Source organism: Polyodon spathula, chromosome 5, assembly GCF_017654505.1.
Source record: "Polyodon spathula isolate WHYD16114869_AA chromosome 5, ASM1765450v1, whole genome shotgun sequence".
NCBI classification, from domain to species: domain Eukaryota; kingdom Metazoa; phylum Chordata; class Actinopteri; order Acipenseriformes; family Polyodontidae; genus Polyodon; species Polyodon spathula.
In genome coordinates, this window is record NC_054538.1 from 6657683 (window position 1) to 6683081 (window position 25399).

At 38.6% G+C, this 25399-nt stretch overlaps 1 protein-coding gene across 1 annotated transcript in view; it reads left to right on the plus strand.

Annotated features, from left to right (window-relative positions):
- The window catches only part of LOC121315355 (wiskott-Aldrich syndrome protein family member 1-like), an 88530-nt gene extending 63701 nt beyond the window's left edge, over positions 1-24829 (plus strand). Inside the window, exons 4-12 of the mRNA XM_041249381.1 lie at positions 3279-3432; positions 6796-6913; positions 11538-11612; positions 14324-14380; positions 18362-18534; positions 21127-21303; positions 22522-22647; positions 22782-23101; positions 23738-24829. Coding sequence (XP_041105315.1) covers positions 3279-3432; positions 6796-6913; positions 11538-11612; positions 14324-14380; positions 18362-18534; positions 21127-21303; positions 22522-22647; positions 22782-23101; positions 23738-23895 — 1358 coding nt within the window. The 3' untranslated portion in view covers positions 23896-24829. The remainder of the gene's footprint in view (positions 1-3278; positions 3433-6795; positions 6914-11537; positions 11613-14323; positions 14381-18361; positions 18535-21126; positions 21304-22521; positions 22648-22781; positions 23102-23737) is intronic.
- Positions 24830-25399: the final 570 nt, after the last annotated feature.

Here is a 25399-nt window from a genome sequence, read left to right on the forward strand (position 1 = left end):
GCCGCTCGGAGATGCCTGCACGTCACTGCCTCCTACAGAGAAGGGGGAGAGGTGAGAAGGGGGACACTCCCCCCCCCCCCCCCCCACCCCAGTGGCACCCCAGTTTTCTTTTTCTCGGAGATGCAGTGCACCGGAGCAGCTCTTACGGGCTGGGCAACTATAAAGATTCTTGGGTAGCTCTTCCCCCTCTCAGACTCCTCTGGTGGAAGGTGGTGGAGACCATCATCCTGACACCTCCACTCCCCCCCCCCCCCCCCCCAGTGCACCCAGATTTTCTTTTTGAGATCCAGTCATCGTGTGATCACCCAGTTTCCGTTCGCTGGACACCCTGTATAAGGTGCATGATGCGGAGAAGCTGGGCCTGGCCCAATTTCCACCGGTGGAGACTTCAATTGCTGCTTTGGTACAGGCACCTAATTTAGTGCTCCTGTCCAAGGAAGCTATCTGCACCAAAAAGCAGTGCCAGGTGTCGAGGTGATCCTCGAGCATGTACGGCTGGGCAACTATAATAGTATTCTTGTAGCCTGCCAGTCCTATTTGCTGAGGTCCCTCTCTGACAGCCTCAGGCAACTTTTGAAAGGGGCTTGTGGCTTCAGCCAACCAATGAAGGACAGTGATCCTCGCTGGAAGTTAAACATGGTGCTTATTGCACTCATTAACGTCCTATTTGATGGCCCGTGCAAATCACTGAGCGAATGTTTAGCGCTGGAGCGCTTTTTGCTGCAATCGTGCCTCCACACGGTGATCTCGATGGCAGGTCTGCTCAATGTGAGGAAGACTTAAAGTATTTGAGCCCGTGCAATCAGCTGAGCTGAAATATTTATCGCTGAAGCGGCTGTTTGCTTGCAATCGCCTCCACAAAGCGGGTGAGCGAGATGCAGGCATTCTCAATTGCGAAAGCCTGCTTAATTTTTGCCGAAGCCAGGACCAAGGTTACGCTCTGCACCAATTGGTCATTTTTGCCGAAGATAATCTATATTTCCTGTCAACCAGTTTGTGAAATTGGAGGCTTGGCATCCTCTTCCTTTCAAGTCTGAAAGAGGGAGTGACGGATCCATAAGCTCTGCCCAGTATGGGCCCTGACATACTACGTTGACAGGACGAACGCAGCAAGCCCTCTCCAGAACAGCTCACTGCCCATTCCACCAGGAGCATTGCAACTTCCTGGGCTTTATTTCAGGGTGCATCTGTCAAGGACATTTGCACTGCAGCGGTGTGGACTACTCCCTGTACCTTTTACTCGGTTATACAGACTAACTGTCGTGTATCCTCAAAATCCTGGCTTTGGAACTAGAGTGTTAAGTGCAGCGACCGAGTTGACCCTTGCAACACAGGCATCTGATTTTTAGCCCTAGCTACTTGTTACTGGAGTTCCTAATGGTAACACACAAGGCAGCCTCGACTTAGCCTTGTAGCATTCCAGTCATTCAGCAACGCTGACCTTGCAACAGTTTTGGTATACTCACCCATACGGTAATGGTTACATTTCGTACTTGAAGTGGAGCGGTAGGTTATTGTCATAACCCTGGTTCCCTGAAATAGAAGTGTAACTATTAAACTTCAAGGTCGCTGCCTCCATGATTGCAGCATGCTTGAAGGAAAGAGGATACGGAATTCTGTGCTTGCAGTCCTTTTATACCCTCGGGGGCGGGCATGACTGCGTCACAGGCTCGGCCAAGCAGCTTTGGTATATCTATTCAGGTTTCAGGGTTAGGAGTTAAACACCCATTAGGTAATGGTTACATTTCTATTTCAGGGAACCAGGGGTATGATAATAACCTAACAATTAATTGATGATCTTCACTATGAACTTGTTGCAAAGCGTTCAGATTTCTCAGGACACCTTTCTGATTAATGGTACTGTGGAAGGGTGTGGGTATTCACTGACATCGGAGCCAGAAGTGTATTTGTAAAAAATGAAAGGAAAAAAAAAGTTGTTTAATCTGTCGCGTCTGTTAAATTACTGTGTAAACCTAATTTAGACCAAATAAAAAGTAAATAAAAATGATGCTAAACGGACTAAAACAGCCAAATGCAAAAGTATGGAAATAAAAGAAATTCGTGAAACGAAAAGGTAGTAACTGGGCGAAGCTGCAAAACAAGCAAGTGGGACATTGTATTGAAATTATCCACAGTCATGCGGAAGTAACAGACTACAGTAAACCAGCACACTAAACTGTCACTTTGCATATGTTTTTGGGGGGCTGACAGTGGACTGAGTTCTAGCTTTAGTTTTTTGCTGACATAAATCCAGATTACAATTTAAATTAGAAGTGTATCCTCAGGAGGAACTATTCAAAATGTTGCCAAATATCTTTCGCTTTGTAGCCAACATGCTGATTATCTATTTTTTTTAAACTACATTTTATCTGTTCATGGCAACACTAGCACATATTTTATATTGCTGAAAATGAAAAGTACTAAAACTGTGGTTTAAATGATTTATTTTATAATTTAGTCATTCCAACCGAGTTAGGAGTATTCAATGCAGGCTGGGACAGCTAGATTACTTTTTTTTTTCTCCCTGAATAGTGAACACAAGCAGTAGAATGAGCACGGATTAGATCTACATCTAGCATTTGCGTGAATGCTAGATGTAGATTTTTTTTTTCTTTTTTTTAAATGATTTTGATAAGACAAATGTGCTTCACAATGTGCAAGTTATTTAGTTAGTATTTGTTTCACATTGGAAGCTGTTTCAGTTAATGGCGGCTTTGAAGGGGATGCTTGGTATTGCATCAAAAGGAGCTGTAGTACATATTAATTTATAAACACACATAATGGGAAAAATGCAGACTGCATACGTGCATATCACGTGGTTAAAGCTGTTTGTTGTGTAGCTTAGGAGTAGCACAGCATGTGATTGTGTAGCGATATGTTTTTGGGAGAATTTTAATGATTATTATTTATTATTATTATTATTTATTTCTTAGCAGACACCCTTACCCAGGGTGACTTACAGTTGTATATAAAAATACATATCAATAATTACAGTACAATTAAGAGCAAGATACAAAATACAATGACTTCAGTCCTAATAAGAGCAAAAAAAATAACAGGTAGGTGCCAGTTAACATACTGCAAAAAATGACAAAGTAACATGCCCTCAAATGAGGTCAGTGGCATTTAATGTGTCTAAAAAGATGGTTGCTACATACTAGCAATGTTTTCCTGCTCTCTAGTTAGTAAACTCTCAACAACACATCATTTTGTGTTTATTTTGCTTGGTTGTGAAGCATTAAATTACGTTTTTCTTTTTTGTCTTCTTTTTTTTTTAGTTTCCCTGCAGGATATCACTATGAGAAAAGCCTTCAAAAGCTCCACTATCCAAGACCAGCAGCTCTTTGACCGCAGGACATTGCCTATTCCACTACAGGAGACATACGACCTGTGTGAACAGCCCCCACCACTCAACATACTAACACCTTACAGGTTGGCAGGAAACATAAACCTATGTTCGTGCATCATTTCAAAATGCTTCTTGATGTGTACAGTGGATGGATGAATTAGGCAGTGAGGAGGGTAGCATCTGTGCACTCAGTTATTCTTGATCAAGTATAATTAATGTCTTTTTTTGAGTATTTCTAGGAATGAAGATTAAGGACTATTTTCCCCTTTGGGCAAATTGCCCTCACCGTAATAAATGTATTACATGGGCAATTTTCCTATGGTGGAAAATCAGGCCCTAAATGTTCTATTTTAGTCGGCACAATATTATTGACAGTATAAATTTATAAATTTTAATTTTGCCCATGGCAAGCAAAATTGGCTGTATGCAGTACACAGTTCTTAGGTTTTTCCATATCTGAGCACAGCCCAGCTAATAATCTCAGCCGTAACCTGGAGGTAGAACTCTATAATTGTGTGAGAAGTTAGTTTACCCTCGTCCTAGTCAATTGAGAGGATACCGGCGACCGTGTTCATTATTGTTATCCCATTAGTGCCAATGGAGCTGCCATGATCCATTGAGTAGATTCAAGCACTTTTTCAAATTTGTATTTTTTCTAGATAAGTTTCTTTTCCTAATCCCTTTAGTCTCTTGATGAGTAAGTGCTGCTTAGTGTGGATAAGTATAATTGAATCAATTGTCACAGGGACTCTGAAGTGGTAATTGTTTACGGCAGGAGTTTTCAAGCTTTTTTTGAAACTGCACCCCTTCTTGTCTGGAGGTTTCAGCTCAAGTACCCCGTTACAATTTTCGCTCTACCGAATGGCACAACAGTTGCTATAAAATAGAGAATAATCTGATTAACACGTTTCTTTTCCTCCCCGTTTTTTTAATAAATTATTTATGTCACAGCAATTTAGGTGACAAACTGCTGGTTTAGGACAGAATAACAAAAAGTAGGCTTAATTCTTAAAACTTTTAAGAATTAAGCCAAGTATTTGGATACGCAGAATTAAAAGACAAGTATTTAGTAATCTCTTTGGAAACCGTCATATTCGCTTTCTATTCGGCAAAGATAATATAAATAATACAAAATAGTGTGCATTGTAAATGTTTATGTAAATGTTAATGTTTACTTCCCATCTCTGCATAATTATGTGCCATTTAAAATGTTTACCTCAAGGTAAAATTCTAATAACTATTAACAATGATAAGCATTTTTATTAAAACCAACATAAAAATTATCCAAAGGAATTTGATATAACTTTCTGTCGCTTTGCATTTTCTGTAGACTCTTGTGTTTTCTTCTTTTGTATTGCAAGTAAGCAATGTATCCACTTCATCAAACACCAAAAACAAAATGTTACTAAAATGCAGCCACGCCTAATAAATAAAACAAAAACCGTCAAAGTATGAGTATTATGATTAATAATGATATTTACTGGAGCATTTATACTGTAAATCTAAAAAAAATGCAGAAAGATTGCGCTTCCCTGATTAGGAGGCTTGGTTGGTCAGTGGTTAAAGAAAGGGGCTTATTACCAGGAGGTTCACCCCCAAATCTCTGTAAGTCGCTTTGGATAAAAGCGTCTGCTAAATGACTAATAATAGTTCATGAGCAGCACAGAGCGCTGTCCATAGGCACAATCAGCAGACGCCTGCTTCACCTGCCCTAATGGTAATCCTGCCCACTCAATCGAAATCTCTGTAAGTCGCTTTGGATAAAAGCATCTGCTAAAAACACAAATTAATAGTAAGATATCAAACACAAGTGCAAAGTTCGAGCTACCTTCATCGTTTAAGAGCGCTGTCCATAGCACAATCAGCAGAACGCCTGCTTCATGATTCATAATTGGGAACCAGCCCAGTTTAATCGTAAATCATGCATTTGTGCGTACAGATATGACCCTTAGTACTGATTAGGACGCTTCATCACAAATGTAATATTTATGCACAGTGGTTTAGAGGTACTATATAATACTGTTAATTATTATATTTGTGCGTACCATCTATGACCCTTAGAAGTACCCCCAGGGTAGAACATAAGAAAGTTGAAAACAAGAAAACAGTAAAGTTCATGAGCAGGTTGTTAGAGCTTATTGTATGTCCATAATCTCACAGGTGCTTCTTAAGCAGACGCCTGCTTCACCTGCCCTAATGGGAATCCTGCCCACTCAATCGAAATCATGCATGTGTAAGTACAGATGTGCCCCTTTTTCTTGCTCGTTTTTGTGACCCCTTATCCTTTTATCTCATTTTATCTGCAGTTTGCTTTGAGCTATAAACACAAATGTAATATTTATGCACAGTGGTTTAGAGGTACTATATAATACTGTTAATTATTATATTTGTGCGTACCATCTATGACCCTTAGAAGTACCCCCAGGGTACGCGTAATCCGGTTGAAAACCCCTAGTTTACAGTAACAGCTTGTTAGTGACGTTGTATGTTCACAGGGTCATGCCAGGTGTTTTAAGAATACAGACCCCCCACTCTGTGCAACCATTGGAGGCGCGTCTTATACACTAATGACATTGTTAAGTTAAGTTGTTTGTATTGGAAGCAATCGTGAATTTCTGTAAGTGTTACGTACAGCCTTAGTAGACTGTTTGTGTATTCAACCTATTGGGTAGTAAATGGACTGTCTGATAATTTATGTTTAAAGTGACAGTCTTTCTATTTTGTTCATTGTGAATTTTATACCTAACCCATGTGTTTACCAGGCTGGTAGGAACGTTTCCAAATTGCCATTCCTACGGCAATTTCACTGCATAAGGCAAAACAATATTTGCACTATTATCAAGGAAATGTCTAAGAGTAGCTCTAAATAGCCGAAAAGTTTGTTATATTGACAGCTCCCATAGACTTGCGAATGGCTGTGTGGCAGGACAGCGTCACTGGCAATGCTGTTTCGACCAGAAGTTGCAGTGAAGCACTAGTACGCATGTTTAATAATAAAAAACAAAACACTGGACAGTAAACAAAACAAAACACATTACCAAAATAAAATGGCACACGGGGCAAAATAAAAGGAATACAAAACACTTGCGGCAATGTAAGCAAAGACGGGATGAGATGGCACGGAACAAGAAACACCTCCGTCTCTCGCCAACATCAACTTGAATCATTACTTCCAACACCTGTGATCACCCTATTTATACACCTGTGGCTGAAGCCTTAATTAATCATTTAATCTTGTATACAATTCAAGGCTCCAGCCACATTCCCATGCATTTTGACAGGGAGAAATTTAATCCCTTTCCTGCCAAACCATTATCCCCCACATCAACACCTGCACACATGCACTGACAGGGCTTCCAACCTGCCACACAGCCACAGCTCACACGTATGTCAGTGGGCATTTCATTGATGCCCTTTATAAACTCCTAAATGATGTTGTTCTTCAGGGATGATGGCAAGGAGGGTTTGAAGTTCTACACAAACCCTTCTTATTTCTTCGACCTATGGAGGGAGAAGATGTTGCAAGATACAGAGGACAAGAGGAAAGAGAAAAGAAAGCAGAAGGTAATGTGTCTTTCTCTGTGTGAGAGTGTGTGTGTGTCTGCGTCAGTGTGTGTGTGCAGTGGAGATCCTCCCTCATGCCTAATCTTATTTCTTTGAAATAAATTGAGGAGAAAGTAAACATGCAATTTGTTATTTGAAGTGATTTTTTTTCAATACATTTTTAGTCTTGATTTCTGTATTTGCTCCTGTTTGAAGCAAAATATGCATGCACATGTATGCTAAACTTGTATTTGCTCAAATAACAGTACTTCAGATTTTGTATGGTGCATAATGTGGCTTTGCACACACTGATAATAGAAAGTCTGTATGATTAAGAATAGTACAGCCACTTAAGGCCAATATTGTGGTGTGAAATTTATCCCCACAGCCTTAATCAGATGGTGATTAACAGTTAACTCTTTTACAGAACATGTACTCTGCTTTTTAAACGTTTATTTGTGGCAGACTGCTGATCCTCTGTGAAACCAGTTAAAGACAGGACTTCAATCAATCCTACAGAATTCCAGCTTTCTAGATTTGTTTTAGATTGCCCTAGCAGATTAATGTAATGCTTATTGACAGCTGTGCACAACTGGTAGATAAAAAATAATAGAGAGAGAGAGACATCTCACAATACAAAAATGCATTATTTGTTTGAAAGTAAATCCTGAATGCTCGCAGAAATAAAAACCGCAAACTACCAAGCTCAGAATCAGTCCTCTCCCATAGATTCTGATTCTGCTGGATTCTGCTCATAAATAGTATTGCGTGGATACTGTGATATATTTTTTAAAGACACTTTAAGAATTCTTATTTAATAATAATACGAAGTGATCTTGAAAAAAAATAGAAGCATAGGTTTCTGAATGAACTCTATTCACAACCGCACTGTATGTTGTGTGATAGTTATGTGGATAATATGGTTTGCAGTCACAAAATTGGCTATTTCTAGTCTAAATTGCCCCTTTGGACTTTTTGATTTGGAAATAGTTTCACTTTTTCAAACCTAGCATACATCCCTAGCAGAGTTCATTAGTTTTGATGTATTTTGAAAGTAACTAATTTGTTTGGGAAATACTGAGTTATCACACTTGCCAGCAGTCATTTCTCTGTCTGGGAATATCTGTCTACAATTTGTATTTTATTGTGAAAACATGAGACAGTTATATTTCAATGATAAAAGTCTTTATGATTGCTTTTTTTACCCGGCACCCAACGTCACGTTGACAAACACAAAAAAGTAATAGTTTTTTTACTACATTTTATGAAATGAAAATGACAAAATACCAGATGTGTACAAGTGACAGATTCACTAGTCACATCCGAATAAAAATGGCATAGGCATTTGACAGGAAGATGTATTGTTATCTGTAGCTGCCTCTACATTGCACTGCAGAGAATGTGCCAAGAGTCAGTCTGCCTTGGGTGCCTTTTGATTTAGATAACTTGCTGTTCGTAATAAATGAGATGGGGCAAACAAAGATTTGATTCATATTAGAAAACAGTGTCATTCTGGAACAGCTGGTGTCATTATGTTCTTTATTAGAAAACACAATTTGCACATTCAAAGGGTGGTGCTCCATGTGTGCTCTGTTTATAGATACTCTATAGCAGACGCTCTCAGTTGATATCTGCACAGTTTATTTTCCCCTCTCTGGCTCTTGTTAAAATTAGCCAGTGTAGTTGGTGACCATGTGATGTAGGGAGTATTATTAGTTTCTGAGAGAAATAAAATAGATGGTCCAGTTATTTTTTAGTAATGAGAATTGTGTGTGTTTATGACTAATTGGGGCGCCTGTGACTGGCTTCTGTAGTCACAGTAGCCCACTGGGAAAGACGGAGCATGATGTGCGCAGTATTTCAAGGAAGGTAGGTTAGTTGCATGAAATCTATATAAATATGCTTATACATTGAAGATGGAAATAGAAACATTGCAGAATAATTTTAAAAGTCTATGGTTTGGTGGGGTTTTTTTTAGTGGGGGGGTTAAGTGGCTTTATTTGTTTATTTATTTATTTATTTAGGCATGCCACATGGTTAATCTACTAAATGGTAGACCGTTACTAAGATTTGAATCTTGGATTTCTAAGCCTCCTTACAAGAACCAGCTTTTTGCTTCATATTATCAATAAACCCCTCTACAGCAGGCATTGCCTTCCAGGTAATTCACCTCTCCTTTGACTTGGAGTCACCATGGTCAGTTATCATAACCCTGTAACCATGGTAGCTATTGTAGCAATGCACTCACTAGCTGCACAAGTCTTTCATAAAAGAAGCGGACAGACAGTGAAGAGGAGAGGCTCAGTGTGAAATAAAACTGACCCAGACATGAAAGAGGATCAATAAATAAGAGAAAACCAAGTGTGACACAGAAGTAGAAATAAAGCAATGAGACATAATGTAGTGTGGTAATAACTAGATTAAGAGCAGGATGGAAATAAAAATGGGAGTGGAGGAACACATGACTTGTAGGTTCTTTCTACAGTTTGAAGAATGTGTTTAAGGTTACAAAACACCTTTCAGTGTTAACAAGAAATATATTTAATATGTGTATTCACACATCCTGGGTCAAAAATTAGCTGTGGAATGAAATCAAAAACACATTCTTATATCTATCTTTGAAGCACTCCTTCAAGATCTGTTGTATCAAAATTATTTGCATATCCAGATCAGTGCTTCCTCCTACAAAAAAAAAACAAAAACAAAAAACGAGATACTATGCATAGAAATGTGTGGCTATTTTGGGAACCACCAGCACTGCTACTGGAGGGTACTTTGGTCAATAGTCTAATGATGTTCATATGATAAATCCAGGTAGAGATAATATAATCAAACATATCACTACATATATACAGTGCCAGTCAAAAGTTTGAGTACACCTGCTTGAAACCAGGTTTTTTGTGATTATCTATGCTTTTAACTGTATAAACTTGTCTATAAACACTTAATATTTCATTATATGATACATGTACTTATATAAGCTGATAATCATACATGAGTTTCATTCAAAAATTACATTTTTAAATGAAAATGTAAATCTTGTCAATTTCAATGAAATGGTCACCCAAAGCATAGGGATTTCAGTCTGAAGCCCAAGTCAGTTAAAAGTCTGAAATGTGTATAACACTGTGTAAGAACACTGGCCTAAGTATAAAAGTGTCTTTGTTAGATCTTTGAGTTCTCTGTTCTCTGAGTTAACTAGCATGTTACCTAATTAACCTTTTGTCACCAATTATTGGTAACAGGCGAAGGTCCATGATTACTATAAATATAGGTAGCATAGGCACAAGTTTGTCATTCCTGAATGTAAGGGAACAGAAAATGGCAAAATACTCTCAGTTAAGCAAAGAAAATGAGGGTTAATCTTTAAGACAAATCGCAAGAACTTTGCAAGTGTCTGTAACTGCTGTGGCCAAGACCATCAACCGATTTGAAGAAATTGGCACTCATGAGGACCGAACAAGGTCAGGCAGGCCAAGGGTGACCTCAGAATCAGAGAACAAGTTCATTCGAGTCACAAGTCTGCAAAACCGGCGATTAACGGCCCCTGAAATACAAGATCAGCTAAATGCTACTAGAAGTACAGATGTTTCAACATCAACTGTTCAGAGGAGATTGCGTGAAGCTGGCCTAACTGGAAGAATTGCTGCAAAGAAACCATTGTTAAGAGTGCAGAATAAGAGGAAGAGACTTGCCTGGGCCAAAAAACACAGAAACTGGATGTCTGAGGAGTAGAAGTCAGTCTTATGGACCGATGAGTCAAATTTGAAATATTTGGGTCCAACCGCCGAGTATTTGTAAGAGGCAGAGAGGGTGAGCGCATGAGTTCTGCATGTGTGGTTCCCACTGTCAAGCATGGAGGAGGCAGTGTCATGGTCTGGGGTTGCTTTGCAGGTGACAGAGTTGGTGATCTTTACCAAGTCCATGGCAAGCTCAACCAGCATGGCTATCATAGCATACTTCAGAGGCATGCCATTCCATCAGAATTACGGCTAGTTGGGCAGTCCTTCATTCTTCAGCAAGATAATGACCCGAAACACACCTCAAAGTTGTGCAAGAACTATCTGGCGAAGAAGGAAAGTGAAGGACAACTCAATGTAATGACCTGGCCTGCCCAGTCTCCAGACCTCAATCCCATAGAACTTGTATGGGACGAACTGGACAGAAGAGTCAAAGCAAAGCTACCCACAAGTGCCCTACATCTCTGGGAATTGCTGTAGAAGAGCTAGGAAGACATGTCGGGTAATTTCCTGCTGAAACTTGTTAACCGAATGCCTTGTGTTTGTGAGGCTGTTATTAAGGCAAAGGGTGGCTATTTTGAGGAATCCAAGATTTAGAGACAATTTTAAATTTTCTTGACCATTGCTTTGATACTCCTTATGTTTTGTTTTGTATATTGTAACATGTGTTTTCATTTTCAGGTATTTACAGAAACGTATACAACGTGTGTGTGTGTGCCCACCACACACACATACACACAGATATAATATATGTAGATATAAGTATATATTATATATATATTATATATATATATAATATATATATATATAATGGTACATTACCATGTGTTATCATTTGGGTGAATTTGCCTGGGCACCACAGGCTGTCCTTTCATGAGTTCTATAATATGTTTGACTTTAAGCAGCTGGAACCTCCGTTTCATGTCTCATCTGAAGGCTTTCTCTGTGTCACCACAGAGCTCACAAACACCATGCTGGAGGTAGGTAGCACATGGTGCTTTCAGCTTGCAGCCCATAGACAAGTTTGCTCCTGGTTGATCTACACTAACGCATATCAGTATTTATACAAACTAACACCAGCTAATCCTCAATTTGAATTTGAAAAGTGTGTGCGGCTTCCCCTGGGGTTTTAATAGTGAAAAATGGAGACCAACGACAACTTTGTTATTGTACGGTCTTTTAACCCGTTCTCTTTTTGACCCCACCAACTTGCATTTTTTACCTGCAAGATTGCTGTGCTTGAAGTGTGCTTGTGCTAATCCAGCCATCAGGCAAATGTGCTTGGTGTGTGCAATAGCCCCAGGCGTGAATTATATAATTGAATACAATATGTTACTGTTGCATACATTAAACAAACATTCAGAGCAGCAGCCAAAATGTAAAAAAAAAGCTTTACCTTGGGCACACTCATTCTAAGAAAATTGATAAATATCATTTTGGGAGACAGATATTTAAATTGGCTTCCTGTATTTTTTTTACTTTTGAGGTTTAAAAACTAAAAACATAAAACTGATTTTTTTTATGTATAAAATAAATATTAGTGCCTATTAGACTGGTCTAGTTTTTAACTACAACGTCAAAGAGGTCAGATTTAATAATAGTAAAAGTGCATGGAGTGATTTCGGTACAAGAGTACCACAAAGCGCATTGCTGGATTTATGTGTGTTGAACCAGCTCATTGTTCACATCTCTTTTGGGAATATGTATCCAAGACTTGACACACCAATCAAATCAAATTATTGCGCACATATACAGCAGTCGTCTGACCTAGAACCCCCATGTTATCTGGTGAAAGAGGGGATCTTTCCCACTGCCTCCAAACTGAAGGCCCTTAAAATGCCACTTTTAAGGACATCTCTGCTTTTCTCTCCATCATGCCGAGTTGTTTATTTGCTTGCTAAAGTACGATTTTAAAAAAATAATAATGTTGGTCTAATGGATATTTGAAATATAGATAATAGCCATTTTAAAAACCAGCCTTCAACCATTTACAGTAGTTTTTTTTTAATGTTCTCTTAGTGAGGGGAGGGAAATCAGTTTAGTAGTATGAAGAATGTGATTTGCCAGTGCTCTTAGCAGAGAAAAAGCTGTTTCTTAACATGTTCTAATGGCTGAGGAGAAGAAAAGAAATCCAATTATCACTCTGAGAAGGTAACAGCTGCATTTTTTCACTGAGGAGAAGGCTGAGCCATAATTTCTAACATTACAGCACAGATGGCATTAACATGGGAAATAGCCCCATGAATTTAATGGTGTACACCTCAATTAACACCATGGCTTAATTTTAATTGATTTCCTTCTGTGTTTTAGATTGTTATCATTAGAAAAAAAAGTAGCTATATATGTAGTCCATTTTCTATTCAGTGAAAGTATTGTATTTTCTCCATTCATTCAACTTGTGCATGCAAACAATATAAAGTCAGGGTGCAAGCATTTATCATACACAATGTACTGTACAATATTAAAAGAAGTTGTGGTTACTATAGTTACTGCACCTTACAGGAAGAGGATTTACACACACACAATATGTCAATAAACATGGCCAATGGTTTTGCAGTACCTAAAATGTTAGGATTGAGACATCATTTAAGATAGATAGATATATGGATTGATGAACATAATTTAGATCTTTTATCAAATCAAATAAACTACAAAATGATAGGCGAGAAGTCTACCGAAAGCCATAATAGTACTACAGTATTTCATGTTAGATTTTGAAATGTCCAGTTGTTCCATTTTTTTTTTTCAGTTTTTTGTTAAGTAGCCTATATGGAAAAAATACAAAGCGGTATGTGTTAACGTAACATTATACAACAGGTTTCATTCAACATTATGAAGCAAAATTTGTTAATTCTACAGGGTGATGCAAAACCTTTGGCAGCCAGAGCTGTACATGTATTTATTTTCAATTAAATTAAACCGTGTTGTGGAGTTTTTTTCTGTTTTTTGCAGTTATTTGCAGTTTATTTTCTTTTGCAGTGCTATTTTAAGCCTATCAGCACCCCTTCAGCTAAAAATCAAGTGAAATACCGTGGGCAGTATCTTCTTTCCTATTTACTGTATCATGTACTGTTTTTGCCATTTGATGTTCAGTGTTCTGTGTTGTTTTTCGTATTCCTGTGTTGCTATGTTGAAATATGTGTTGATGTTGAGGTTGATGACGATGATTGTAATAAATTGCTGGTATTCTAATTACACATTTAAAGAAGATGTATTATTAAGTTTTTATATAGCGCATGAGTATGTAATGAATTCCTTATAAATTCATCCCATACATTATCATGAAGACACAAGATTATTTATAGGAATACATGTTTAATGTATTTAATCATTCACTTGAATTTTATACTGCGTCTTATTACTTTGACTTGTTCATGCACTATTCAAAGTGAAACCATGCTTAATTAATTTGACTTATTTTAATGCATTTCCCATGTACTGAATGTATCTGTATTTTGAAGTGCATTCAATAGTAATAATAATATTTATAATAATAATCAGTACATTTTTTAATCTATAAGATTTTTGATTAATGTATAGAAATATTCCAAGCACTGTAAATGATAATCTCTTACATGATGCTCATTACGTTTATAATAATTATAATGATAACTCAGGTCTCAGATTCGGGACACTGGCCCTTGTAATAAGAGATGCTATTTGTGTCATGACAAGCCCATTTGTTTTGTAGTTACAGGATTCCAGCAGATTATCTCAGACCTGTAGGTTTTTAGGCCATCCTGGTCAGGTATGTTTGATGCAGTACACTGGGTTAATAAAACTATAAGAAACTCCTTAATGTTTCAAAAGCAACACAAAGTTGGTGAAGAAGGAGAAAGTTGATTTGTTTTATTACATTTTCTTGCTAGTATTACCAGATACTACAAAGAGATGTGCAAAAAACCCCAAAAAACAGATACGGTTTTGTGGCTAAAATCGCTTTCCCTTTTAAAGAATGTGGCACTAACAAAATATTTCCAGTAAATCGTACCTAATACATTGCCATCATTGCATAGGTCTCAGACTTTCCTAAATGAAAAAAACACACATTAAGGTAAAGGTTCATTTGATTTATCGAACACTCCCTCAATGTCAACTAACGATCAACTTCGTAAAGTCGCATAAAGGAACAAAGTCGACATTGAAAACAAATCCGTCCTAGAAAAAGTGGTGCTTGGTACTCAAATTCAAGCCAATGCATCTAGCTTCTAGAAGTATGAGTTCTCTAAACAAAAGTACAATGCAATATATATATATATATATATATATATATATATATATATATATATATATATATATATATATATATATATATATATATATAGCTCTGGAAAAAATTAAGAGACCACTGCAAAATTATCAGTTTCTCTGGTTTTACTATTTATAGGTATGTGTTTGGGTAAAATTACTACTGACAACATTTCTCCCAAATTCCAAATAAAAATATTGTCATTTAGAGCATTTATTTGCAGAAAATGACAACTGGTCAAAGTACAAGGTTGTCCTGGAAGAAAACTTGCTTCCTTCTGCTCTGACAATGTTCCCCAACTCTGAGGATTGGTTTTTCCAGCAGGACAATGCTCCATGCCACACAGCCAGGCCAATCAAGGTGTGGATGGAGGACCACCAGATCAAGACCCTGTCAGGGCCAGGCCAATCTCCAGACCTGAACCCCATTGAATACCTCTGGAATGTGATCAAGAGGAAGATGGACGGTCACAAGCTATCAAACAAAGCCGAGCTGTTTGAATTTTTGCGCCAGGAGTGGCATAAAGTCACCCAACATCAATGTGAAAGACTGGTGGAGAGCACGCCAAGACGCATGAAAGCTGTGCTTGAAAATCAGGGTTTTTCCACCAACTACTGATTTCTGAACTCTTCCTAAGTTAAAACATTAGTATTGTGTTGTTTAAAAATGAATCTGAACTTATTTTCTTTGCATTATTCAAGGTCTGACAACACTGCATCTTTTTTGTTATTTTGACCAGTTGTCATTTTCTGCAAATAAATGCTCTAAATGACAATATTTTTATTTGGAATTTGGGAGAAATGTTGTCAGTAGTTTATAGAATAAAACAAAAATGTTAATTTTACCCAAACACATACCTATAAATAGTAAAACCAGAGAAACTGATAATTTTGCAGTGGTCTCTTAATTTTTTCCAGAGCTGTATATATATACAGTGCCTTGCAAAAGTATTCAGACCCCTGACCAATTCTCTCATATTACTGAATTACAAATGGTACATTGAAATTTTGTTCTGTTCAATTTTTTTTTTTAAAACACTTAAACTCAAAATCAATTATTGTAAGGCGACATTGGTTTTATGTTGGGAAATATTTTTAAGAAAAATAAAAACTGAAATATCTTGCTTGCATAAGTATTCAACCCCTACACATTAATATTTGGTAGAGCCACCTTTCGCTACAATAACAGCTTTAAGTCTTTTGGGGTAAGTATGTACCAGCTTTGCACACAGTGTCGGAGTGATTTTGGCCCATTCTTCTTGGCAGATTTGCTCCAGGTTGTTCAGGTTGGTTGGACGACGCTTGTGGACCGCAATTTTCAAATAGTGCCACAAATTCTCAATGGGATTGAGATCAGGACTTTGACTGGGCCACTGTAGGACATTCACCGTTTTGTTCTTGAGCCACTCCAGTGTTGCTTTGGCCTTGTGCTTGGGATCATTGTCCCGCTGAAAGGTGAATTTCCTCCCAAGCTTCAGTTTTTTAGCGGACTGAAGCAGATTCTCTTGCAGTATTTTCCTGTATTTTGCTCCATCCATTCTTCCTTCAACTGTAACAAGATGCCCAGTCCCTGCTGATGAGAAGCATCCCCACAGCATGATGCTGCCACCACCATACTTCACTGTAGGGATGGTGTGTCTTGAGGCATGGGCAGTGTTAAGTTTGCGCGACATGTAGCGATTTGAGTTTTGGCCAAAAAGCTCTCTCTTGGTCTCATCTGACCACAAAACCTTTTCCCACGTCGCAGCTGGGTCACTCGCATGCTTTCTAACAAACTCCAGATGTGCTTTCAGATGGTACTTTTTGAGTAACGGCTTCTTTCTTGCCACCCTCCCATATAGGCCAGTGTTATGCAGAGCTCTTGATATGGTTGATTGGTGCACCATTACTCCACTCCCAGCCACTGAACTCTGTAGCTCCTTCAAAGTGATTGTTGGCCTCTTTGTGGCTTCTCTCACAAGTCTCCTTCTTGTTTGAGTGCTGAGTTTTGAGGGACGGCCTTTTCTTGGCAGTGCCTGGGTGATGTGATGCAGCTTCCACTTCCTGATTATTGATCCAACTGTGCACACTGGGCTATCCAAACACTTGGATATTATTTTGTACCCTTTCCCTAATCTATGCATTTGTATTACTTTATCTCTAACTTCTGTAGAATGCTCTTTGGTCTTCATTTTCCTTCACAGCCTTACCAATGATCCTTCAACAGTGGGGTTTTTATCCAGCAAATGTGACAGCAACTTTAATGGTTCACAGGTGGAGGCCAATGGTAAGGTAATTGTGTCCTCGTTAGGGCAATTTCTTTCATCGGTGCAAACTGGGAGCTTCCACAGCACAGGGGTTGAATACTTATGCAAGCAAGATATTTCAGTTTTTTATTTTTCTTAAAAATATTTCTCAACATAAAACCAATGTCACCTTACAATAATTGATTCTGAGTTTCAGTGTTTTCAAAAAAAAAAAAAAAAAAATCAAACAGAATGAAATTTCAATGTGCCATTTGTAATTCAGTAAAAGGAGAGAATTGGTCAGGGGTCTGAATACTTTTGCAAGGCACTGTATGTGTGTGTGTGTGTGTGTCTGTGTGTGTATATATATATATATATATATATATATATATATATATATATATATATATATATATATATATATTATATATATAGATATATTAATAAATCATGCACATTTCATATAATGTGTGCCTCTTTCCTGTAGGAAAATGTGATATTTACGATGTGACATTAAATTTACTGGAATTATTTTGTTAGCTTAGCTATATGTAATTTAATGTGTTTTTTGCTAATATTTTTTTAGAATGTCACCAGGTGGCAAATATTGAAATTTATGGGGACTTTTTTTTTAATTAAATGATGCAAGCAAAATCTCACAGGGAAGTAGATAAAGTATTTATATTGCCTTCTCAATCCTGAACTTAATGTCTTTTCATGTAAAAAGAAATATCTGTTTTTGTCTTGTTAAAGTATCATTCATGTGTATTTATTGTCTAATAGTGTTTCACTGTTATATATCAGAATTGTTTAGTGATAGGCAATAGGCATGATGTGTGGAATGACCATGATCTGACATGAATAGAATTGACATCAGATTAAAACAGCGTCTGGGCAGGGATCTGAGATGCCCAAACAGTCTGGGAGGGCAGCTAGTTGGTTTTGCAGACATCTTCATGGTGTCTTTATACAATATACACGACATTAAGAAAACAAATCCAAAGAATCATGTTGTCTAAACACCAGACTTGTTTGAGTGAGGTCATAAGCCTCTCAAAAAACCAATGTGCACACACAGTGAATACGACACACCAATCAAAACTCCATGGACATGAATTACTTGTATTTAACCTGTCAAACGACATCTTGTCAGCGCGTAGTCCAGAGAAGACAACCGGTTTCAATAAAAAGCATATTAAGCTGCAGTGCCTGTACTAAACAAAATAACAGTTGTTGTCTTGCATTTTCTTCCTCAGCTGAAAAACATAGATCGTCCTCAAGAGCCTGAGAAAGTGCCCAGGGCTCCTCATGACCGGCGTAAAGAGTGGCAGAAGCTGGCCCTTGGACCCGAGCTAGCAGAGGACGAGTCGGACGACCCCCACAAACAGAGAGAGCTCGCCAACGGCGCAGCAACATACTGTGACGCAAGGTTTGTTTTGAGAGCAGCTATAGAACCGATCAGCACTCACAATCCAGCGGGGCATTCTTCGCTGCTGCGATTTAACGAGACTAAAGGTTTTCCTGGCTTCCCGATCTCGTGAAATGTTCACAAGGGCTGTTTGGTTCATTACCTGTCAGTAGCGAGACTAAAGGTTTTCCTGGCTTCCCTATCTCTTGAAATGTTCGCAAGGGCTCTTTGGTTCATTACTTGTCAGTTACGAGACTAAAGGTTTTCCTGGCTTCCCTATCTCGTGAAATGTTCACGAGGGCTCTTTGGTTCATTACCTGTCAGTTAATAGTATACCAAAGCATCATTTAGTATCTGGAGGGGGTGGTTTCTCTTTTCGATACTGTTGCTTTCTATAGCGGTAGTGGCTTTCTTAGGCAATATTTCAGCTTTTACAGTTTGTTTTTACTACAAGATATATTTAGCATTTTGGTTTCTAGTCATTTTTATTAATGTTTTACCATTTATGATTTTTGATGAATAACGTGGTGTTTTTGTATTTTGGTTTACATTGAACTGTTAGTTAATTGGTCTGAAAGGTTATTAATTTTCTTTGAATTACTTTAAAAACAACCCTTACTTCATAGTGCACCATTTACTTATAGCCTTGGATTCTTGTCTTGCTACTGATTTCACTTTACTGTAATAACAAAAACTTAATGCACCCAGCATTGCGTCTGTGATATTGCTGGGAATACAGAGATCTAATTGATCGATTTAACACAGATTACATATAGATAGCTGAGATAATTCTTGAGTTTCTCCAACACAACTGTGTTTGAAATGTTTTATATTTACGGGATAGTCATGTTCTCAGCTGGTTTCTTTAGTTGTGCTGCTTTTTAGACAGTTTTAAGAAAATGCATGGCTTTAGAATAAGCTTCAGATTAGAGAGTCAAGTGTACAGTTTAGACAAGGCTGAAAGCAAATCTAAAAACATAATATCATGCCACTGATTACAGGGAGATTACTGTATGTAAATCGGCACTGAGCAGGGAAGTAAACATTTGTTCTGCTTCTTGAAAGAGCATTCCTTGTGCTCCACTAAGTGCTGGTGGTGCAACTGATGCTTCACCAAAAAATCATTGCTGTTATAAAAACAAGGCCATCATCAAACATCAGATTCAAAGTAGCATTAAGGTTAATAACCCAGGTACAGTATTCTAGAAGTTCACTGCCAGGTAATAGTATCCCACATGAGCGTTACACTTGCAATCTGTGCTTCACATAGGAACACATGTAAGGTATCTGGAACACAGGAGGAATGTACTTCCATAGAACTTACTGTATTATTTCAAACCCAAATCACACTTTTTTTTGCCTCTAATAAATGTTCAAATTTGGTGGGGGGGGGGGTGACTTGGATTCAGGGTTTTTCAGTTAGGGGATCAATTTACATTTGCGCATGTCAGTTAATTCTGGAGCACTTGAATGAGAGCTACTGTACACAGTAACAGTAATAGTGTCGTATTTTCAAATACTATGTATGCAGTGTTATGTCATAATAAATGGGCTTCAACCAAGTGTAAATATAATCATTCGTTTAAAAACAGGGTAGAAAAGATAAGCAGCAAAACAAAAGCATTCATCTTCTAGGCAAACTGGGTGAAATAGTGCCCCTGCTTGGTTTGAAAGTTCCAGTGTGCTGTCAGATATCATTCTGTTCTTGTTCATTTCCAGCATCTTTTCCAGGTGAATGTCCACTGTTAAATCATACTTCTTTAATGTGAGTAACATCAAATGCAACATAACAGAATGTATTAATATTAAGTATATGGAGGGATTTGTAATGCCATATGCTGAGGGAGAACAGTAGTTCCTTAACATATTGTGATGAAAAAGCAAGACAGCTAAGCAAGGGGCTTTAAATCAGATGAAGTGGGTGTGCCCGATTCCTGCACGTTGTCCTCTTTTATTTCTTTAAAACATAGAACTGGCCAGCAGCCTGTATCTGCTGTGACTGATGGCAATACTGTAACTGACATTATTATACATAGCCAACTGCTGAATTTTTACACCAACCTAGACTCTTCAACAGATTTTCACTTGAACATGATTATACACCATATACAGTATGCTGAGGTACAGATTGTCCAAATCCCATTTATTGGTGTTGGGGGAAGGGGGACTTTTTTAAATAAAAGTAGCCAAGTATTAATTAAGCCAGAGCAACCAATGATTGCAGTAAAAACAGCAATAACCAAGATTTTAACAACAGCAACAACAGCTTTGATTTACAGTGCCTTATCATGTGCAGACCGTAGCGCCTTTCACAACATTCATCAGAGGAAGATAAAACACTCCACGGTGGTGAAGGCCTTCCTAAAATGAAAACCAAAAACATTAATATTAGAGAACCAGCAAGAACTATTTAAACTCCTGGTTTGATTGCCGCTAATCTTGGACTGCTCTGTGGAGTAGAGCTAATCCGGGTCTATGAAACCATCTGTAAATGTAATCACTTGAGTTATTTATTTCCAATTAGAAACGGGGGAATTTAACCAAAGTCTTTTTCGCCCAATTAATAAATAAATAAATAAATAAATGAAATGTTTTTTTTTTTTTTTGGTTAAGGCAACCTGTTTACATGGATCCTATAGATGGACCCTTTTCGCTGGCAGCATTACCTTACAGTCAGATGAATGAGCTCCTGAACAGAACCGGGGACAGGATGTGCGTCAGACCGCATGAGCCTCCCCCACCTCCACCAATGCACGGAGGAGGAGACCTCAAAACACCCTCGATTATCAGGTACAGTACAATTGATAAGACTTTCTGGTACATCCCGTGCACAATATTGTCTTTCTTGATGTTTCATCCAGCATAAAACAGACCTATAGAAATGCTATGGTTGCACCCTCTGTGTACACAGTACCACACCATGCTGAAGTTCCATTGCTCATTCTCCCATAATTATGCCATTCTTGTGCTTGCTTTTCCTTTTATAAGTCTCACACTCAGCAGCTGTGCCTTCCTTCTCATCAGACCAGTCCACCATGCAGGAGGGTATGGACTGTATTAGATGGTAATAATGAAGTGAAATACCAGACTGTGGCTATTTCATGGCCCTGTTAACTTTCTCCATTGTCAGATAGTCCTTACATCTTACAGTCAGATGTGTCTTTAATGGCAAAAAATGTTTTGCTTAATGTTAATTGTGTCTTTTTGCATAGAAGAGGGCTAACTGTCTGTGTACTGTCAATTAATGCCATTAGTGAGTGTTTCATTGTGAACTGCTGCAGTTTACAAGCCTCTATTCAATTTAATGTTTACAGTTGCACTGTATTCCTCATTATATACTCCCACTTATCACTGCAAATTCTAACTGTTGTATTGCATCATCAGTGATTTACAACATATTTTATGAGTCTCTTATACCGGGTTATAAGCAGCAGGTGTACTTCATAAGCAAGACATCCATTAAATGGCAATATGACTGACTGCTATACCTTACTGATAAATACCTGCATCCTTGTGTGCCCCCCTTCATTTATATGTATGTATAGGCATGGTCAGGTGCACAATTAGAGTGCCACAATAATAAATCATGCATGACTATATTTAAATGCACTTGGTTTCAATGTTAATTATCAGCAGATTTATCAATGCAGTTAAGTTCTAAGGCAATGCACTCTGTATATGTGTGTGTGTGTGTGTGTGTGTGTGTGTGTGTGTGAGTGTGTGTGTGTATTTGTATATATGTGTACATATCCTTTTTTTTCTTCAGTTATAAAAGGATTTTAACTTTTCACACATACTCTAATGATGTTCTCTCTGGCTGTGCATAGAACACATGCCACTCTATGGATGAAAAATAGCACAAAGGACAGTCTATTGCAATTTTCCCACACACCCCTACTATGCTCACCACTCTGCCTCTTTTCTGTATATGAAAGATGTTGATGAATCATTAAGTTTTGCATGCCCGTTATTGCTACATTGATTTTTTCTTTTTCTTGTGCATTCCAGCTCTAGTTCCGGACTGACAGACAGTCGCCCCCAGTCTCCAGCGAGAACACCAGTGTTCTTAAACCCCTCTGCACACCCTCCTCCCCCACCACCCTTACCCCCTCCACCACCCCCGCTTCCACTAAGGTGATTCAGGGATGGGAGGAGTCTCTACCCCCTTCCCCCCTCCTCCTCCCATGCATCCAGGGGGGAGGAGGAGGGTACGTAGGTGGACGGTAGGGGGGAGGTGGACGGGGAGAGGTCTAACGGGTACCACCCAGGAGGTGGGACCTTTGGGAGGTGGGTAACGGGTGGAAACCGGGTCGGGCGGAGGGGTCGTGCCGAGGGTGTCCGAGGTCTCCCCCCCTGGGGAGAGGGGGCTGTCTCTCGGTCCAGGAGGGAGGGGGTGGGGGCGGGCCACCACTGCCCTTACCGGGGCTCAGGTCTGCTTCTCCTTCTCTCGCTCCTCCTCCCCCCGGGCCGCCCCCTGTTCCTTCCTTCTTGCTAGCTGCCAACCTTTCCTCCGAATCCAAGCGTCACCCCTCCAACCTTCCTGTCATCACCGATGCCAGGAGTGTGCTTCTGGAAGCAATCCGCAAAGGTAAGAAAACAGACTTTCAACTAGGAATGAACCGGCCAGTTTGGAAAATGGCTAAATGTTTTTTACGAACCCTGGTCGAATAATGAGCATTCCGAGCTGCTTGGTATGTATACCAGATGAAAGTATTATACAGTGCTATATAATACAACACTGTGGATTTCCACACCATATTTTGAAGAAACAATGTAAATCCATGTTTAACAGAGTTGTTTGTTTGCAATGTAAAGCCTGTCAGAGATTCAGACTCCCTAGTAGTCTGTGGTAGAGACGTTAATGTAAGTAAGGGGCTCTGTAGCTGAAAGCCTAGCCAACTAGTTTTCAGACCAACTTTGGGAAGCTTCAAAAGACCTGCACCAGTGGAACGAGGTGCTAGTGCAGAAACCAGATAAACACATATCTGGATGGGTCTCTGTTGATAATTGTTAGCGTTATCTTTCAAAATCATAAATCCTATTGGAGTCCAGTGAAGCTTGGTGCAGCAGAGTTCACAGCTTGGTGTAGTTTTGCTGTAGTAGACTGAGGTTGACCAGCAAGAAGAGGTTGTGTGATAACTAGTTAAAGAAATGTGTATTATGGAAATGTGTGTTAATCAGCAAACCAGTAGGTCATATTATTCCTTATGTGTTCTTGAATCAGGTATTCAGCTTCGAAAAGTGGAGGAGCAGCGGGAACAAGAGGCGAAGCACGATCGCGTGGGTAACGACGTGGCCACCATCCTGTCACGCCGCATTGCTGTGGAGTACAGTGATTCGGAGGATGACTCGGAATTCGATGAGGTTGACTGGCTGGAGTAAAACCTGGACTTTGTTTCTCTTTTTCACTATAACTGATAAGTGCTGTCATCCATATGTGGGTCTCGTCTGGGGGCAAGAAAAAAAGATTTGACAGTCATTTGTTTTTCGGCTGTTTTGTACTCATTTTCTACACCCCATCTTAAAAGTTTCTTATTTTTTTTCAATGATAAGAATCTTCCTAATTACATATTTAAAAAATAATAGTGAATACAATTACGTTTTTACTGTGACTTTTGTGGGAGGTAAAATAAAAAAAAAACAAAAAAAAAAAACAGTTGCCGTTAAGTATTAGTGGGTGTTGGTACGCATTGTCTTTTGAAGTCAGTTCTTTTACCACAGCGCCCTCTCCTGGAACAACACAGAACTACTGCTTTTTTTTTTAATTCCTTTTTTCTGATGGCCAGTAGTTTGTGGCGCAAGCTGAATCAAGGATTTACTAAACCCAAGTATGTTGCATGAGCAGCTAACATGCATAATGTATTGACAGGCTGTTTAATTGTATGCACACTTTGTGAATACCGACTTGAAGAATCCATATAAGACTACAAGCCTTGAGGCAGCTTTTTATAACTTTACCACTGCCAAGCATTGTGAGTCTTATGCCCTCTTAGATCATATGTCTCCTGAGATTACAAACTGAAACAGATACACTGCCTAGATTTTAAACTTGGGAAGGACGCCCTTACTCTAGACTTACTGTATTAAAAAAAAAAAAATTGTATATACTATGCCTTATTGTTTTTTTATGTGATTTTATTGTTATCTTCATTTCTGTTCATGAATGTCCTGTGCTGTACTACTTTGCCTGCACTCTTTAAGTAATAGCTGTTTCTACGTCAAAACAACAACTGATTTGAATATACTGTGTAACTTATGTAACTGTTTACAGTTTGCTTGATTTAATAAAAGCTAAGCTTATGTTTAAAAAAAAAAAGATGTTATGACTTCCTATTGGTGAGCTGAAATCAGAAGGTAATTTCTTACTGCTGTAAAGCTCCAAGTTCACTTCCTGTGTTTTTGATACTGCAGTAGGACACAGGGGTCGTACACTTGTTATCTCTGCTACACATAGGAAACTGTGGAGACCTTGTAACACAATATGCGACTCTGTAGCATTGTGGCAGGAGAAAAAAAAAAAAAAAGATCACCTACAAATACAAAGGAAAACCCAAATGAAAGTCTGGAAAACAAAAAGATCAAGTGAATATAATAAATCTTTGAAATCTCTTCTTGGAGATGCAACATTTGCATTACAGAGAGGACCTTGGGTGATACCTAACGACTACTTAAAACCTCAATATACAAGATTACAAGACCACCGGGCCCCACACACCATGCTGGGGAGTTGCTACTTGAAAGAGGTATGTATTTATTTATTCTAAATGCACAGTATTTTGAATTAAGATGTCAATTTTAGTACATGCCAGCACACGGTCCTTCATGGAGTATTGGTTTGTTTTGTGTTCACAGGCGGCACAGTTGTTAACTCTTGTAGCACTCAAGC